Genomic DNA, 20,455 nt, shown 5'->3' with positions numbered 1-20,455 from the left:
TCGCAGTGGAGGCCTGCGAATCTGTAGAAACTGGTATCGGGCTGCGAAAGTGCCTCACTGAGTATCAGCGGACTGGCGACTATCTTAACGGAGGCATCGTCAGCAGTTTTGGACTTATGCAATCTGTCTCTGTCTTTATCCTTACGTTTTTTTTGGAAGATTGGTAGTCAGATGGCTTATCGAAGCCATTTCGGAATACGGAGAAAGAGAGTGAAAAAATTTAGCGACAAAGCCCGACGAATAGTTCGGGTGTTGAACAGGGCACAAAACCGACAGCGAGGAAGTCGTGGTCTGGGCCTAAACAGGTGACGCAGTAAGAATGAAAATCTCTGTGAGGTATTTGCTTTCCTCAGGCAAGACAATTATTAATTTTTTTCTTTCATCGGTTAGAGCAAGAAAAAAGGATCCCTAACAGGGTACTTAGCTTTAGAAGACTTCAGGTCTGAAACTCAAATAATGAAAATTTCAGGTAGCGGCCAACCGGCACTTGTGAACTGCTTCTGCTTCGGGCTCCACTCAGTAAGAAAAGCTGATGTAATGGCATCGGATGCATACCCCTGACGTCATGGAAAAAGCGACAGCATCCGATGCAGAAATCCCAAGAGTCTGGTATTTGGGCCGACTGAGGGCTACCTGCAGGCAGATAACCCAAGTGTGATGACTGCAGCAGTGAAACACGAAGAACATCCACAAATTCAGCAGTCCAAACACATGCTGTATGATATTTCTGGTTTGAGTGTGTGCCTCTTTGTGGCATTCTTCAGAGGGTGTGTGTGCATTTCTGGTGGGTGTCATCAGCCACGGTTCCAGTGCATAATCTGCATCCCCCAGTAAATGGTCATTCCCCCGTAGTGAACATCTGATACAGTTGGGAGTTGTAAATCCAAACGTCAGGAAAAACAAAGTTTATTACTGCAAAGCTTTCGGGTTAAAACACCCTTCGTCAGTGCTAATAAATCACAATTGGTATACACACTTTAAATAAGAGTATTTTAAATCACATGTTCACAGCCAGCCTATCATAATCCCCAACCTTTTTTTCATTCACATCATTAACATTTAAAATAATACAGTTATAACATATAAAATTCCTTAAAAATATTTACTCGCATTTAAAAAAAATCCCTAACTATGCTAAACATAAATCTCTCTATGTACTATACATTTAAAACAATGTTATATAACAAAGTTCAAAGATTTTCTATCGGTTTCCTAACCAATATTGATTTTATACTGACTGCATTGTTCAAACCAGGTTTCAAATCTGCTTGTAGCCTGACTATTCATTTGTATTCTCTAGTTTCTAATACATCATTCATGTCCCCACCTCTTAATTCCTTTAAATATTGCATCAATTGCTCTAAATTTAAAATAAAGTTCCTGACCTTTGTCAGAAATATACTTACTTGGAGCATTTGTGCAAATACTTCTATGGATGTCAGACTTGTGTTCTACTATCCATTCTCTTAGCTTTCTTGTAGTCTTTCCTACATAAAATGATGAACATAATGTACAAGTAGCTAAATAAACCACATTAGTAGTATTACAATTTGCTGAACAGTGAAACACATATTCTCTACCAGTTAGTGGATGCACAAATGTATTATTTTCTACAATAATATCTTTACAACAGCTACAGTTTAGACATTTTAATGTACCTGATGTAGCTATAATACTTCTTTTACTTAAAGTTCTCAAATCTTTATAACATAATTTTCTTTTTAAACTCTTCAGATTTCTATAAGCAAAACCTGTTTTTTCACCCAAAATCCTTTGCAGTTCTGGCATAGCCATCAAAATTGTCCATTTTTTTGTATAATTTTCTTTACATCACTAATCTTGTTATTAAAAGTAGTTATATAGCTAATGATATTCTTTTGAGTCTTGGATATACCATCTGTATACCTTGATGTATGAATATATTCAGAAGACTGGGAGTGATGTTCAAGCTGTGCTGGAATCATTAAGACAGGCAGGACTTGCTGTTAATTCTGCCAAAAGTAAGCTTTGTATGACTGAAGCTAGATACTTCGGATACATGATTGGAAAAGTGGTAATTCTTGAAGTCAAGAACTGACCAATACCCAATAACATATGCCAAGTAAAAATATTCTTATGGTTGGTAGACTGCTGTAGAAAGTTGGTTTCCAGCTATTCTGCTAAGTGCACAATTGTTCAAGCAGCAGTTTTGTTTTACTTTTTATTAACTGATTAAAATCAAAGCCTCTGACTATTAATACCCACAAATACCAGGATTTGTGTTGCTGCCACATTAAATTTAAACTTTTATGTTATATATTCTCATATTATTGAAGACATTTTTGCATATATTTACAATGTATCCACCACATTTTCTTTCTTACAGTTATGCTTTGAATTAACTTGACCAGCCAGGTAGATCTAACTTAAAGTCTCAACCTGCTGTTCACTTCATATTGCATATGCATGTTACATTATTCATGCTGACAAGACCATTAGGTAGTTTACACTTTGATTCATTTTGCTTTTAGGGCTGGATTCGTTCTGTTCGCTCACAGAAAGAGGTATTATTTTTGGATGTGAATGATGGAAGCTCATTGGACAATTTACAGGTGGTTGCAGACCCAAACCTGGGACCCAAGTAAGAAATTTTGATATCCAATTTCATTTGTTTAATAAATACTAAGCAGTAGCTCTTGGAGGTGAAGCTTGAGAACTCTGCTGCTGTCGAACAGACTCCCCATCCACATAAAACATAGTTCATCCCAGTACATATTCAAGTGCAATGTAGATCTATGGATGAGAAACAGAAAAATTACCTCAGGACTACCCTTTGTACTACTAATTGACAGAAGCAAGTCTTAAATTTTTATCCAATGCATGGGTCCCCTGAAATTATCTATGGTATGATCCCATTTTTATGCATCAGACATAATATATAATTATCGACCATGGGATGGGTAAGGCCAATGTCTAACCAAATGGTATAGGTTATTTCAAGCACAAATAGGGAAACTAGCTAGGCTTAACATGACCTGCAAGGGCAGCTAGCCTAGTACTTATTTATGAATCTATGAAAAAAGCTGCAGTTGAAACTAAAGTGCTGTAAATGCTAGAAATTTTATTTTGGTTTTAGGGCTGTAAAACCCCTCTTAATCTAATGAGGAATGAGACATATGCAGTATTGGTTAAAAATAAGCCTATTTTCTATGTAGGTGAAACACTGGTAGGCCATTAAGGGATTAGTTGCATATATACCATGGTTCTCCATTACAGGAGATTTAAGTTATTACACAGTAAAGACTCACTTGTTTGGGTCTTTCTTGCAGTTTTACTAACTGTTTTGTCTGTGTGACCTTCTTACCCTTTGGTTTGGATGCTATTTTAGATGTTTTGTAGTCCCCCTAATGCTTTTTGACATCAGGCTTATTTTTAAGCTCTTTGTTTCCAAAGTATGGCCAAACAATCAACTTATGTTGCACTAATGAGATCAGAAACAGGGCAAAGCATGGCATGTTTACAGCAAGTACAGTTTGGCTGTATTGACCTGAAGGCCCCAGTAAAGACGTAAAGAATGAAAGTCTTGGGCATTCAGAAGCCATATAATTGAAATACTATGTCCTTAAAGTGGCAATTTGCATGTACACTACAGATTTAAAGTAGGTTATATCTATCTATGCATAGATCTATAAATATAAAACACCCACACCCACGTATTGTTACGTATGTTCACAAATATATGTGTGTAACTATGTAAATATATAAAATATAACTATATAAAAGTTTCTGTGTTTGTATGTGTATATATATATATATATATATATATATATATATATGTATGTGTGTGTGTGTGTGTGTATATATGTAAACACATACATCCAACCATACGCACACACTCATACTCACTCACTCTCACACACACACACACACACACACACACACACACACACACACACACACACACACACACACAAATGTAAAGTTCCAAGAAACACTGAAGGCAGGACTTGCATAAAACACAGATTTATTTTCTGCAAAGTCACAGCAAAATCAAAATAATACCCCATCTGGCTTGATACAAATCTGAGGTTTCATTTTGTCAACCATAGTACAGTCTCTCACAGGCCCTCCAGGAATAGGCTGACTTTAAAAGTCCCAGGCTGTAGACCTCAAGCAGGCCCCTGTTACAGCTGTATCTTAATCTTCTAAGTAAAATCCACAATAATTAGAGGAGTTGTGTGAAATTGCATGTTTATTGTTGTTTTTGATTAAAATACAGGCTACATTTTGCATGTTCTCTGGTTCCAAGTTACTTTTTATACTCTACCAGAAGTATAATCCACAAGTGCAAGTGAGTCCCCACTGTGCTGTCACACTCCACATCTCTCGGGTCTTCTGGGCAAGTTCCAGTGCTTTCCTTATGAACCTCCAGCTGAAGAACAAACTTCCTTATTGAAACTTTTCAAGTTACTTCCTTTTTATACAGCATTAATTAGTCATCTGTGCCATACTAAATGGCTAGTACAGTGTATTTGCCAGACTAACTCAATGTGGGAATGTACTGCACCACACATTTTAAAGACACATTGCCCATTTATTAGAACCAACATGTATTTACACACAGTGTACTGAAAAAAACAGAATGACTAAGGTATGTATGGCATACCTAATCAGCTAGTACCTGATCTGTGAGGAGGCATGAGTACATGTATGTGGAAATACAGCTACAGAAAATGTTATTGGTCATTTAGTATTTTGACAGTTATGGGCATTCTTATGAAAGGATTGCCATAAAGATGGTACAACTTCTTTCCTTTATTCTGTGGCATGTACTCTCTTCACCATCCAGCTGTAGTTTTATTTATGCTTATGATAACCGGGTTCCTTGTGTTGAACATAGAATTGCTTATTTTAAAGTATGGACTAAGAACATGGGTAAAGAATAAAACATAGTATCAGTAACGTGATTATCATAATCATAAAATAAATATTAAAATATTCCATTATTATGGACCTAGTTTTTAAATTAGGAAGGTTCAAATTGCAATAGTCTAAATTAGGAGGTGTAGTGCTTTATACAAAGTGACAAGTGCTAACTTATGATCTTAGAAGACAAAACAAAAAAGGCAGAATAGTGAAGAAATATTAGATGAGAAAATGGAAGGCTATTGTAATAATAGTTAAGGGAATTTGCTTAGAAGGAGCTAATGAAAAACTACATGTAGAGGAAAGAATCACAGTGGCTTTGTATAATCACATGACCAGAATGTAACAAATGAGATGGCCTGTTTTATGAAACAAAAGAAATAAGTAGAACTGATGTTGAGGTTAGGGTGGAGAAGACTCCATAAGTAAGGAACAAGTCTGGAGAAGGAATTCCTGTCTAAATTATTCTTTAGGCTCATGCTTGGAGTTAAGGGTGACAACTGGTTTAAACCTGTATGTGGTTGGGTGTGGCATGGAATAGTTAAGAATGAAGGCTCCTCCTTAGCCAGTGCTTTTTTCTCCGTTTCTGTTTGATTTTCTTTTACTTTCAAAATTTTTCTATGCTGACATCTATACAGTAGATTATTAGCAAGTAATTGAATTTTACCCACTATGATGTATTTTACTGGTGTTTTTTTAACAATTTCTCAGCTTTCACCCCAGGTGACCTCAAATTATCCCGCTGCTCAGTGCAGAACCATATTGATAGTATGAAACAAATACAGATATAGTTGACTCTCTTCAAATAATGACCAATGATCAGCTCTGATTCTGGACAATGGTAGCATGGGAATGTTGAGGAGACTGGCTTTTCAACCACATCCCTGGCTTCAAGATCACACTAGAATATTAAGCCCAGTGGTTGGCCAGATTTATGGGTGACATTAGAAACTACTCTAATGAAGCCCAAGTTGTCCATAAAGACAGAGAAACTGTGTGAATTTGTGGGTCTTGTCACTAACACAGAAAGTCACATAGAATTAACAATAATAAAGATCTGTGAATTAGGTCAGGTGGTCACTGAACTCTTACTGAAAAACCCTGAAGTAACGTGGTGGATGATATACTAAGATGGATTTGAAATTTATAATTGTATAAGTCTGTGTTTTTATCCTAGAACAAAAATGTCATCCTCTTTGGGAACAGATAACATACTAGGCTGCCTGCTGAACAGCACTAAACTAGCACTCTGGGACGTGCGCCTACAATTGTTCTACCTGGGCTTATCCACAGTATTTGTTCTCAAGGTTTGGTGCCCAGCAGTTGCGATGCTACTCCACAAAGGAGGCCTCACCATGACTGTGGTAATTATAGATCCATCAGCCTGACAAGTCTCATCTGTAAAGCCATGGAACAGAGGTCATAACTACAATACAAAAAAGTCTTATAAGGCTTGACCCCAACAGTTGCCTTTGTTAAAGGTAGATCTTGTCTAATGAATTTGCTGATTTTTTTTTTTTTTTTGAGAGAGTAATGCAGGCCATGGATAGTAGTCACGCTGTTCATACAGCATACCTAGACCTCCGCAAGACATTTGATAGCATATCATATGCCAACATTATTAACAACCTAAATGCATTGTAAATTGATTCATATGTAGTTACATAGATAACTAATTGGCTGAGGTACAAAACCCGCTCTCCTAGTGTGGCACGCACATTCCCTGACTGCATGAAAGTAACCATGTGGGTAGCACATGGATCTGTGTTGGGATACCTATGAACCTATATCTGCTATTCAGAATGTACTTCTGTGATCTCCAAATCAAAAATGGGGAACTCTAGTTAACTAAGTCTGCAGATGATTGTAACCTGGGTGTTATTCTTAAATCTCGTTTTGATATTTAGAAGCTAGAAAGTAAACTTACCCATGTAAATAGATGATACTTTGAAAATCAACTTAAACTAAATGCTACAAAATGTAATATTGTTGCATTTGGCAAAGAAAACCCTCCATCCAGCTTACAGTATAGAAAACACCCCACACTTCTAAGTGAAGATGTGAGAGACCTTAACTCATGGGAAGATAACTTCCGTTTCATTTGATTATCATATTTAATTAGTGATGAGGAAATCATTGTCTGGCACATATGATTGCAAAGGGTATTTCCTCTAGATGTAGCTAAGTCCTTGCCTCTTTATATTCTGCAATGACCAGACCGATCATCAAACTCTGCTCTGTTTGGGATGTATCATACTGAACATATCTAGCAGTGGAAGAGACCCCAAAGATTCCAAGGTAATCTGAGTATGAAAAACAAAGTCGGGTGAAATAGCTATTGATTTGGCTTGCTGTGGGTAGAGAAGCATCTGTAAGTATGTGAAAATAAAGTTGGAATACATTAATCATTGGCTAGTATCTCAACTGTGTCCGATATCACAGAATGGTCCCTGATTTTTTTCTCATATTTTTGTTTTTCTGACAAACTGTTGAGGACTATAGTCACTAAATAATGACAATTAGACTGTATATTCTTCAGAAATGCATACTAATGTAAATATTATTGCAGTAGTTTGTATGTGTATGGGCACTATTTAAACTTCTTCTTTCGGCTTTTCCCTGTTAGGGGTCGCCACAGCGGATCACCTGTCCGCTCATGATTGGCATTTTACAGTGTCATTGCCAGCCCGGCTCCCAACCTTCCACAGAAGGCACACACACATGCACTCACACCTAGGGCCAATTTAGAGTGTCCAATCCACCTACAGCATGTCTTTGGGATGTGGGATGAAACCCACATGACCACAGTGAGGACATGCAGACTCTGCACAGAAGGCACCCCAGCCGAGGATCGAACAGGAGAACCTCTTGCTGTGAGGTGGCAACGCTAACCGCTGCACCACCACGGCCACCCCATGGGCACTATTTAAACTATGCCCCTGATTTTGGCTCTTTATGCTTTATTTTTGTATTTTGTCCCTGCTTGTTGAGCTAAGAGGTTAAGATTCATTATTTTCATCTTCATCAGTGGTAGACATTAGTGGGAAAGAGAAAGTGGCTATCTTTTGGGTGGAGGCAAGAAATCTGTGAAAACACAGGGCATTTATACCAACATTGTTGAGTAATCACAGACATGGCATGTTGGGGAGGAAGGGGTGGTGTTTCCATCCTGTAAGCAGAAGGCTGTGGGTCCCATTCCTATACCAGGTAAATCAATTGCTGACACTACAGTGCAGCATAAGGGGGAGTGCTGTACTCCTTCATCTGCCATTTATTAGATGAGACATTAACTAAACTAAGGCCCCATTTGCCTGAGTTGGTGATAGCTTAGGTGGATGTAAATTATCCCATGGCACCTATTGAAAAGGATACGAGTTCTTTATTTAATGCTATTTACAAATTTACATGTTTACGATTTATACAGTGTACAATTTTCCATTCCTTTCTGTTATTGTCATACACTCATAAATATCCTACTTTTCATTATTATCTTCCTTATCTGACCCCCACTCCTTTTTCCACAATCACATCTAATTTTTCTTAAAATTACTGGTAGTCTCCATTTACCATTTAACATGATTTCATTTATCCTTTCGTTCCAAATGGTCCACACAATGTAAAATAATCATTTATCTAATACATTCCTTATTTTTATGGCTGTAATATCCATACATAATCATATCAGTATTTATTTCATTTACATCCTTTTTATTTTTAAAGAACTCTTCTTCATATAATTTTTCACACAATTTTGCAACCCTTATACATTGTAAGAAAACATATTTTGTAGTTTCTTCTTTACCACGATATATAAAATTACTTTCACTGATTTTTTTATATGGCATATTTCCTTTTATTGATAATTTATTAATCACTAATCTCCATAAAAAATCTTGGCATTCTACCCGCTTATTACACCATGCTTTTTATACTTTTATAGCTTTAACTTGTTCATTCCCTATTTCAGGCTAAGGATTAACATAATAATATTGTGTCATGATATTTTTATACCACAAATTCCTCTCGATTTCATTAATTTTTTATTTTCCATCAATGTTTTTCTTGGTAAAATCTCCTTTCTTCATTTAAACATTATTCTCTTCTTTTGAAAATTTTGAAGTATCCCAGTGACACATATTTTTACTTTAATAAATTTACTACTAACTTTTCATTTTTATGATTTATAAAATCAAAAAGTTATACGAATTCAAAGCAGCAGCATAAAGAATGGAGTTCATTAATCCTAATCTTCCATCTTCCTTATCCATTGGTAAGATTTTTCTCTTCACTGGATTCAATCTTGAACCTCATATAAAAGAAAAAAAAATACTTGCAGAATTTATTTTTCGTAGATTATTGACAACATATAGACACTACCTAAATGTGCAGTATTTTGCAGTAGAAATGAATTAATCAAATAAACTTTTTTATTAAACAATAGCTTGTATGTTTTCCAAAAACAACAAAACTCCGTTATTAAATCTATTATCCTATTTCATTACCCCTAGATCTTATTTCTAACACAGAGATTTCTTTCATCAAAAAAGATATTCCTCCTGACTTTATTATATCACCCAGTCCTTTACTTTTTTCTTTATGTAGTCATGCCTATTATGTTTAAACATTGATGTACATAACATGTAACTTTCATTCAGACATTGTTTCCTGTAATTGATATATCATCTGCATAAGTAAACATAACTAGAATTTATATCCCTTCATTTGTAATACAAGTACCACCTTTCATATGCAAATTTACATCTCTAACTAATACATTCATAGCTAATGCAAACATGCTACTCATAGGACATCCCTGATATTTGCCATTCTTTATATCTAGTGCTTTGTTTAACCATCCATTCAGTAAACTTTTACTTTATTTTTATTATATGCAGAACAACACACATTGTTAATTTTCTCACTAATGTTATACCTTTCCATAATTATTCACAAAAGTTCATATTGTACTGTATTAAATGCTTTATCTAAATCTCCTATCATAATCTGTTTCATCAGACCTATTTATAATGTCCAGTTTCCCTTACTATTAATAATATTTTTTGACATCCTTTTATTTTTAAACTATACATACTCCTTTCCATAATGCATTTCATTTTACTTTCCATTCTGTTCTGAATTATTTTCATAAAAATCTTATATTCATTTTCCATACAAATTTAAGTATACCACTGCATAAATCATTATACATAAAACTTTTATTTAACTACTCACTCATAACTTTGTGTTTTTTCTGCCAGTCCATAACATTTTATAAAATTGGCACCTATTCCATCTGTTCCTGAAAGCAACTGTAAATGTGTAAATTAACTGCCCAAGTACCTTATCTACTTCATATAAGGAAATCTTGTTTTCCAGTACTTTATTTTCTTGTTTTATTTTTTTAATGCCGTTCTTACAAGAATTGTATACATTTGGAGTATTTATCTAATTTGCTTTATCAGTTTTTTATTTTTCTGTTTTACAGTTTTCCCTTTAAACTTTCTTTTACTATCTCTTTTTCTTTTGACACTTAAATTACTTTTACCTTTCACTGTTTTCCAGTCTTCCTCATCACTCATTTCAGAACTTTCTTCTGCAATATTTTCTGTTTCATTTTTCTCTTTATCCTTATCTTTATTTTTACCCTGATCTTGTTTCACTACTTTGACTTTATCTTTTATTGGTATTTTTCTTATCTCATTTTACCAGTTCACACTTTTTTGCATCATGACCTGTTTCTCCTCAAATATAGCATTTTCTCTTATCGCAGTTACTTATCAAATCTTTTCCACAGAAAAAAACATGTTTTAGATTGTCCCCAGTATTTTATAACACTTCTGTTACCTTCTACATTTATTGTACTAGGGATATTAATGATGTTTTTATTTCTCTATTTTCAGTACAATATGAGAGTTCATAATCCTCTGTTGTCATACACTTGGACATTAGCAAAGTTTGCTTAGATGTCTCTTTAGAGTCTGTTTTTCAACTTCAGTTCAAAACTGAACATGTATTTTCTTTTTTGTTTCTCTCGCTCTGTGAAATGCTTTAATCATGTAAGAGTTCCATGGACTGCAGTTTTTTCTTTTTATAAACTTTCCAGAACAGAATCAGTCTCATAAATAGTATCATAACATGTTTCTTTATAAATAAGAATAAAAGCTTTTACCTCATGAGTTTCATTCCCAGTGGGACAATTAAATTATCCCAAGGGTCATATCTGTCCATTCCTTTTTCTTCCTTGTTTTGAATTCTTACCATGAATTTCCTTTGGTTGTAGACATTTAATTTCCGCTGTTCCTTAACAGTCTCTCCATATGGTTTCTTTTTCTGGCAGTCTCTTTTTAAAATGGCTTTTGATTCCTCCAATTGCATTTTGTCCATAATTTCATTGAAATATCTTTTCCATGCTTCAGCTCATTCTGCAACAACAATTCTCCAAAAAAATCATTCTGCATCCCCCTGCCTCGACTGGAGGGTTGCAATAAAACATCCATAATTGTTTTGAACATTTGCATCTGATGAGACAAACACATTTTGCTGAAATAGCTTGTCAGAATCCTGTAGAGCCTCAACTACTGCACTGGCGTACACCTCTGTGGTATCCACCATCTTGGATCTCCTTAAGTGCTGTTCTCCCAACCGCAAATGTGCTAGGATCAGAGCAAGCACTCTTCTAACAACTAAGGGAAGTTCCACAGTGCCTTGACCAAATTTCCCCTAGTATTATAATTCTCACTTTTGGTCTCCCCAAAAAGAGGCTACTAGCTTAGAGAGACTTTCTCAGTTAACAAAGGATAGATAAATAAATAAATAAATCAAAATCAGACAAGCAAAGTGTTTACAGAAAGTTGCTGTTTTGTTTGGTGTTGGGGGAGGGTGGTTTTGTGTGAATGAAACTGACTGACTGGCTTCTAAAGGACAAAGTATGTGGTGTATGCATGTGTGTTTGGAGCTCAGTGCTGCTCTTTTATTTTCTCCACTTTGCATTCTAGCTCGGCTCTTAATTGGCTCTCAGAGGCAAACTATACCTGTGGCTCAGCTCTGGCTTGTCTCTCTTCACAAATCCCAGGTTTGCCCACCACTATGTATAGCAATCAGTGAGGTGCATGTAACAAATCCAAGCCAATTTGCAAACACACGTGTGGGGGTATAGTTCACAACATTTTCCAGGAATACAACTACGTATAAAGATTCAGACTGGATAAGCAGTTTAGACTTATGTCTCATTATTTCTGAAAATACAATGAGTAGGGCTATCAATGCAATAAAACCTTTTACATCTGCTGAAACTGATGAGCTAAATGGTTTCTTATCAAAAATAAAAGAACAAGTAGTACTAAGTTTGCAGTATCTGTACCAAAATATGCTTAGTTCAGGGATTGTCCCTTGTGTTTGGAAAGATGCAGCAGTGGTACCAATTTCCAAATGGGGATGCTTCATCATCCATTGATATTTATCACCCTGTAAGTTTTACCTGTATTCTAGATAAGTGCTTTGAATAAGTAGCATGTGAACTTATTAAAAGCAGTCTGAAAATCAGTTCTGATTTATACCAGATGGTTTTACAGAGGGGCCGTTGTGTATATCTAATCTGATCAGTTTTTATCAACCTGTGAGGGAGGCACTTGACTTGAGCTTGTTGTGGTGTGCTGTACTTGGATCTGAACAAGGCTTTTGACACTGTTTCTCATGAAGAAATAGTGAAGGCTATAAAAGGTTTGAGCTGAACAGTTATGTCAATAGCTGGTCTATATTAGTTCGCCGAAATGTGATTTCAGCAAACACCAAATCATCGACCCCCTATCCAGCAAATTCGCTGAATTTGCCTAGGGCAAATAAACACTTGTCCTGCAGCACAATGGACTGACATCTAAGTAAATTGAACGCACCCAAGTGGGAAGCTTCTCCCATCCCCCCCAACTATATATACCAACTCCGGTGAGTGCACTAGAGTGGAGAAAAGGGCAAAGTTGTGTAGTCGGCCAACTACTTCTTTGCCCTTGTTAAATTCAGAGAATCACTGAAGCGATTTTCTCTGCATATGGGTCAATGATTAGGTGTTTGCTGAAATCACATTTCGGCGAACTAATTTAGACCCATCAATAGCTGGATAGGAAACTGTCTCGTTGAGAGAACATGTAGAATGAAAACCGAATATACCTTGTCAACCAGTAAAAATGTTTTGGAATCCATTTTCAGACTAGTCCTGTTCATAATATTTATGAGTTAATTTTCCAAACAATAATAACATTTGGATTAGAAAGTTTGCTGATGATATGGAAGTGGGGATAACTGTTACCAATGTTAGAGACCAGGAAAGATTACAAGGCCATCTTCGTGAACTTGAGGAGTGGTCAAGAACAGCATAATATAGAGTTCTGTGTGAACCAATCAAGAGTTGTTCATTTTGGGGTAAATAATTCCTGTTATCCATATTTTTTAGTCTGTATACGGAGAAATATGTTACAGACCTGGGTAGTATTATAGATGTAAAAAAACCCTCTCATTCAAGGTTAGCATGCTGGTGATTATTAGGTAATATTATAAATCTGTAAGAATGTGTCCTGTTACCATTATATAAAGCTGTGATAAAACCAGTTGTTTTGTGCATCTGCGTGCTCATGTAATACTTAGCAGATAAATAGGTTAGAAAGGATTCAGATATTTATTTGCAAGACCAATCACTTATATGAGAAAGTCATGTTATAAGAGCAGGTTGGAGAGACTTTCTCTTTACTTCATTAGTTACTACTAAGGGGTGATTTCATACTAATTTACAAATGCATGAAAAAGTAAGAAACTGCTACTGCTTTGGGAGTAAGAGTAGAAGCAACATATATGTGCGACAAGAAATAATAATTTCATACTGGTGCCTCAGTTTATATCTTCATTAGGAAGAAAAACCTTTCACAGCCAGATATGTTTAATTTGGAATGAAATCCCTTTTAAAATAAGGAAGGCAGGCACACTAGATCTATTTAAGGACAGTTTGGATACTGTACAGATTTTCGCAGAATGTCCAGATTTTTGCCCAATATTTTTGGTCCGTTTCTCATAAAATTGTAGTTTTTGACAAATCAATGACAAGTCACTGAGGGTTAAAGTCACTAATTAATTACAGACATTTTAGTTTCAGACATTCATGGTAATGCAAAACCTGTTATTCTATCAATTTTTCTAAGTCTGTAAGAGCAATATTTAAAAAGTGCCCCTATTTTTGGGCATTTGTCCCCTCATTATTGAAGGCTTTGTCCAGATTTCTTGCTGAAAGTGGTTGAGAGGTATGGTATGCTAGGTAGAAGAGCATTTAACCCAAAACTGAAAGGTGGTAAACTCATAAAAGACCTTGCCAAGGCTTAGAGTTGGTAAATGTACACATTGACATTGACACGGGTTTGGCAGAAAGTAAAGCACGTATGTTAAGCTGGTGATTTAGTGATGTTTCACCTTTACATGTGACGTGGGAACTGTTCAAAAATGGGTGCCCCTTAATTTGGTCTGTTTATCTTTCTTAATAATGTCGGTGCATTTTTTCCTGGGAAAGTAGAGGTATTTTGATCTGATCTTACGGCTCGTAAACTTTCCATTTAATGTAGGATCCTTACCCTTGACTTTAGAGTCCTCACTGCTGCATATGTATCTTTTAAGCAAAAAAGGGGGGTCCAGAGATAATCTAGGTATTCACTTGTGTGACTGGGTAGCATTTATGTTCCTAACTGAAATTATTTTTTGTTGTACTCTGGGCAAGCAGTCAATCATTTCATAAAGTCAGGAACATGCTGCTCAGCAGCGAGGCTTTATGTCTCTGTTTTTGGTTTTATGCAGTGTACATGAGCAGATTGTCCAGAATTGTGTCCCTTTCTGTTTACAGCAGCAGTCATTTCCTTTCTTGTTTAGCAAGGCAGTAAAGCAGCTATGAATGAAAAAACTAAAGCTGTTTTTCTTAATAACTGAGGAAGAAATATTAAAATGTAAAAGTTAATACATTTATGATTTTTTTGTTAAAGAAGTGACTCGGTAATTGCCGCGCTTTTCTGCCTACTTTTAAAATCGCTTTAATTTGTGTTAAAAATCTGATCTTCATTTGTACATTTTCACTTACATACTGTAGGACTGAGCACGTTGTTTAAAACTGTTCAACCTTCCTTTTATTTTGCTGGGTACCTTAGAAACTAGGTACTTGTTTCTGCTGATGTCTACAGTCTTTGTAAATAATTCTTTTATGCCTTTTCTGAAACACACTTTCATGCAGTGGATTCTAAGTTAGATTTTATTTTGTATTGCCTGTTTTTGAATTTAGTGGCTGTCAGTCTTGCTTAAATTAATGCATCCTTCCTACTGTGCTGTATTATACATATTTTACTTAGTTGATTATAATTCATAAATTTGTCAGTGTGCAGTTATGCTTCTATATTTCTTGATGTTTTTCTTGAGTTCACACTTTTAGAGGTTCACTAGACAATTGGATTTACTCTGTTATGAAAATGTAGTAGTAAATTGGTTGAAAATACAGGTAGTACCTTTCACAAAACATTTTCCACGCAATTTTCATTTTCCCCAGTAGATGGCAGCGGTTTTCCAAGAAGTTTGATGTTTGTACATGGACTGATATGAAAGCTTTATTCTCTGACAACTTGGTATGTTTTTAAAATTAGATTATCTACTGTTTTACTTGTCAAGGAAGTTTGAGCTTATGAGATAGTTAAAATCGACTTAAAACATATTTGTTGACATACTGCTTATATTTTAGCCCCTTTTCGTTTTGCTTTCAGTGTACCCATCCCCTCCATCTTTTTCATTCAGACCTTCAGTTGTGTGATTTTTGTGTCATGTTCTGGGTAGGGCTGTCATTTATCAAAACCCTCCTACAGTCTATTTTATAAAGCTTTGGAAACATAGGTTTTGAAGTAGAATGCAGAGAAAATGTGGAAAGAGGTGTGACTTGCCTTTTTCTTTAGTCAGGATATTGAATCAGAATTTCGGGAAAAAGGAAAATATACTTCATGTGTACATTTATTAAGATATAGAAGTGTACATATAGATTTGAGTATAATACTCTTCATAAAATTATATTTTAATGAAAAGTAAGACAACTCATAGCATTAAAAAGTAAACCTAGACAGATTGTATTGCTGTTAATTAATTTGTTTTTGCCATTTGTTTACTAGGTGGATGTACTGGCCCACTATTCCTTATAGCAATCTCATCTTATCAAAATGCAATTTATCTGGAATTAACTTGTTAAAATAAGACAAAAATTAACTAAATTTGGGTGCTTTTCCTAATACACCCCCTTTTTTATTAGAGACGGTCTATATGAATCCTTTTTCCATAGAGGAAATTATCTCAGTCTTAATGAGTTGCATATCAAGACGAGCCTGGAAAGATCTCCTTGGATCCCAGCGTGAAATTGTCTTTACAGCCGACATTGTTTTAATGTGTAAATGACACCATGGTCATGTAGATGAAAAATTTGTCTCCGATTTCTGTACAGTTTTGTTCAGAGTGCAGCAGACCAGCTATTACATCTGGCAGTATAGCCCAAGTAGTTGGACTGGGACAGACTTCCACTTTTTTAAGAGTCAAATCACATTGCTTGGAATGCTGAGGTTTCCGTGTGTGTCTCTGTCTCACACACACACACACACACACACACACACACACACACACACACACACACACGAATGTATATGGAAATATGTCAGCTCCTTGAATGTACATTTCGTTGAATCTTGTAGTGTTTGATTGAATGTGCTAGTTTGTCGAATATAGCTGTAGTGGGTGCTAGTTAACGTGGATAAGGGAAGTGTTGGTTTGAGTTTTTCTTGTCAACAGTCAGGGTTGGGGGTGTTTGTGCATGTGATTTCTGTTTAAGGTTGGAGTAAGGGCTAAGAAAAGGATACATTTAGTATTGTACCTGTGTGGTGCTATACACGATACTTGTTTGAATGTCTTGTTTAGTGGCAGTATTATGAAAAGGGTTTTTCCCTAATGTAAGGTATAGGGTTACGGTTAACAAGGAAGTAAGGTTATGTTAGCATCTAGTAATGTCTGCACACACAGGCAGAGCCAGAGACGCACAGATTTGCATACATATGCACAGGTGTACACACACACACACACACACACACACACACACACACACACACACACACACACACACACACACACGCAGAATAAGGGTACCCAGCACTTTATTGACTGTGCATTGTAAAGATGCCTTCTTGTCAAATGAAAGAAATACATAAGTAATAGCATCAGTACATTGTTTATGGTTATTATTGTTAGCTACATACAGTGCAAAATATTAACCCACATACACATTACACCCTTCTAACTGCTACTGCAGTTATTTGCATTATATCCATTTATTTCCTCACTTGTTGATCACGGCTTTGGAAGAGCCTTAGTTGGTGAGGAGAAAAAGGAAAAGGCACATCCTTGTAACTGCTGTTGCAGTTACTAGAGTTAGATGCTTGTATTTTAATTATTTTTTTTTCTCACTAACAATGGCTTTCGGGGAGCCCCTGTTAATGAGGAGAAATGGAAAAGACAGGTCCTTGTAACTGCTTTTGCAATTACTTGTCTTAGAATTAGATGCTTCTATTTCCTGCTCATTAAAAATGTCTAACAATCTCTGTTAGGGAGGGGCAATTGAACAAGTAAGTCCTTGTAACTGCTGCAGACGTTACTTATTTAGTGTGTGTGTTTTGTTTCTCTCCTGCTGTCATTGTTAGTGAGGAGAAAGGAAGTGGCATCTCCCAAGAAGATTGCAGTCTTAGTTCCTTGATTTTTTTGTGCCAGATTAAGCATTGTAATTATTCAGTGGGCTATACTTGTACGTAAAAAATCTGCTTTGAAATGTCACTCCAGTGGATTGCTTATTTTGGAAAAGGAAACTGAAAAACTATACAGACATGCACATGTGCATATATATAGTAATATATTTATATACACTCATCCGCGGTGGTGCAGCAGTAGCGTTGTTGCCTCACAGCAAGAGGTTCTCCCGTTTGATTCTCGGCTGGAGTGCGGGGAGTGCCTTCTGTGTGGAGTCTGCATGTCCTCCCCGCGGTTGGGTTGGGCGTTCGAAAGACATGCGTAAATGGGCGTGCCTTCGTTGAAGGTTGGACATTGAGCTGGCACCTTGGCGTTTGTGAAAGTCTACTGCCAATCATTAGCGGACCAGAGTTCCGCTGTGGCGACCCCTAACCGGGAAAAGCTGAAAGACAAACAACAACACACGCATGTAATGTCTTAGTTGCAGTTCAGAAGAGTGAAAGTTCTTTTGTCATTGATTTGCCTGATTAAGCGAGTGAAGTCTCTTAATGCCGACTGCTGTCTGCAGTATTGCTGTACAGTGTGGATAGGTAATGGGCCCTTTCCCTTCTCAGTCTCAGAACTAGTAGATATAATTAGCAGGGGTTGTGGGTGTGCTGAAATCTGTTTTTTTTTCATTGTTTTGTGCTTTAGTCTTTTTAGATCCATGTGTTTTTGTTTTCTCTTGTGAATGTTTCCTTTTTCATTAGGTAATTAATGTGTGCTAGGCAAAATTTATACTCTGGAAATTCTGATGAGCAGTTATATATGATGCAGCCATATATCTCAACCTCTTAGTGCAAGAAATCTGAGCAAAGCCTAAAATAATAAGGTTACAATGGTCCAAAAATAGGGACATATTTTACAAATTTCTCTTAGAAAGTTCATAGAATAACAGGATTTGTGTTAGCATGCATTTTCTGAAGGATGTGACGTCTGAAACTCTTTGTTATTATTTACTGACTTCTGTCCTCAGTGGTTTGCCAGAAAGCCACAACCTTTGAGGAATAGACCAAAAATATAAAGCAACGGTTGTGACATTCTGCGAAAATCTGGACTTTTTAGAAGTGTGGGTGCAGCATAACTTGTAGAATTATAAACATAAGGTAGATTTCATCAACCTCTGTAGGTTTTGCACTGATAAGTGGTTTGGGATAGTCTTTTTATGTGGTGTGGCTTTAACCAAAAAAACAGTTTATGCAGTCACAAGTCTGTTAAGGGTATTTGCAGTAGTTGCATTTTTACTTGAGGAAACCTTAAAACAAGATTGTATATTGCAGGCTTCATTTAACTGAATGAAATGAGAGCAGTGTAGAAAATTTAGAAGCTTAAATATTTTATTTGTGGCATACTATTTAGATATTAAGAGGTGATGGCAGCATATCAGTTGTGTTAGATATGCCTCTTGTACGTAAAGATGCTGCAGATGAGCATTTGTTTTACATTTTTTCAAAGATATTTTCTGAACTTTTATCTTAATTCAGCAGTATGGATTATGTGGGAGAGTAGTCTTAAAGTTGCTTTTAGTGAAGAAATGAACCACTGGCTGTTCTTATTTCATATATGGAATTTTATCATCACTTTCTTGGTGTAATTAATTTTTGACAATAAGGAGCTAAAGTGTACCTAATGGCCTACTAAAGCATGTGTGCTCTAACTGCTGTACAAGACAGCAACAGCAATTGCTGGACTGGAAAAGTGAAATCACATCTTAACTTTCCTCCTTTTAAAATTGGCTGTAGCTCTGGGCTGCCTGAATGTGTAATGTGTGTAGCGCTGGGCTGCCTGCATGTGCAATGTGTGTAGCGCTGGGCTGCCTGCATGTGCAATGTGTGTAGCGCTGAGCTGCCTGCATGTGCAATGTGTGTAGCGCTGGGCTGCCTGCATGTGCAATGTGTGTAGCGCTAGGCTGCCTGCATGTGTAATGTGTGGTAGCGCTGGGATGCTTGCATGTGTAATGTGTGTAGCGCTGGGCTGCCTGCATGTGTAATGTGTGTAGCGCTGGGCTGCCTGCATGTGTAATGTGTGTAGCGCTGGGCTGCCTGCATGTGTAATGTGTGTAGCGCTGGGCTGCCTGCATGTGTAATGTGTGTAGCGCTGGACTGACTGCATGTGTAATGTGTGTAGCGCTGGCCTGACTGCATGTGTAATGTGTGTAGCGCTAGGCTGACTGCATGTGTAATGTGTGTAGCACTGGGCTGATTCCATGTGTAATGTGTGCAGCGCTAGACTGACTGCATGTGTAATTTGTGTAGCGCTGGGCTTGACTGCATGTGTAATGTGTGTAGCACTGGGTTGACTGCACGTGTAATGTCTTATATTGATGCCTGCATGCTGTTCTACACTGGAGAAGGCACATGGAGACTACTTTGTAACCTTCCTCTGAGAAAGGTATACTGGCTTCTAGCTTCTTGGATATGTGTCTCCTTAACATTGCTGTAGTATCTGCGATGCTAGTTAGACAGTGGTTTCTGGCCATGGCTTACATTTGTCTCATTGTTTTAGTTATGTTTTCTGTAACCACTGTTAGTTTTAATCTTATCAGATTACTTTGCAGTTTAGGCAGTGGCACTAGATTTGTAACTGGACCATGGAACAAAATAAGATGTTTTCTTAGTCTGAATGAGGAGGTTAATATCCATACACAGAGCTTCACTGTTTGTAACTAGAAGGTAATGCTTACAGAGCAGTCATGAAAGATAGTCAGTCATGTATATACAGCAGGAGA

At 36.5% G+C, this 20,455-nt stretch overlaps 1 protein-coding gene across 1 annotated transcript in view; it reads left to right on the top strand.

The window, feature by feature from the left end:
* Positions 1–20,455, top strand: part of NARS2 (asparaginyl-tRNA synthetase 2, mitochondrial) — a 1,353,496-nt gene that overhangs the window by 44,855 nt on the left and 1,288,186 nt on the right. The window contains exon 2 of the mRNA XM_044072015.1: positions 2,511–2,620. Within this exon, the coding sequence (XP_043927950.1) occupies positions 2,511–2,620 (110 nt within the window). The remainder of the gene's footprint in view (positions 1–2,510; positions 2,621–20,455) is intronic.

This window comes from Protopterus annectens, chromosome 5.part0 (assembly GCF_019279795.1).
Source record: "Protopterus annectens isolate FY-2018-M chromosome 5.part0, PAN1.0, whole genome shotgun sequence".
Lineage (NCBI taxonomy): Eukaryota > Metazoa > Chordata > Ceratodontiformes > Protopteridae > Protopterus > Protopterus annectens.
This window is presented reverse-complemented; position numbering and strand designations above follow the sequence as displayed.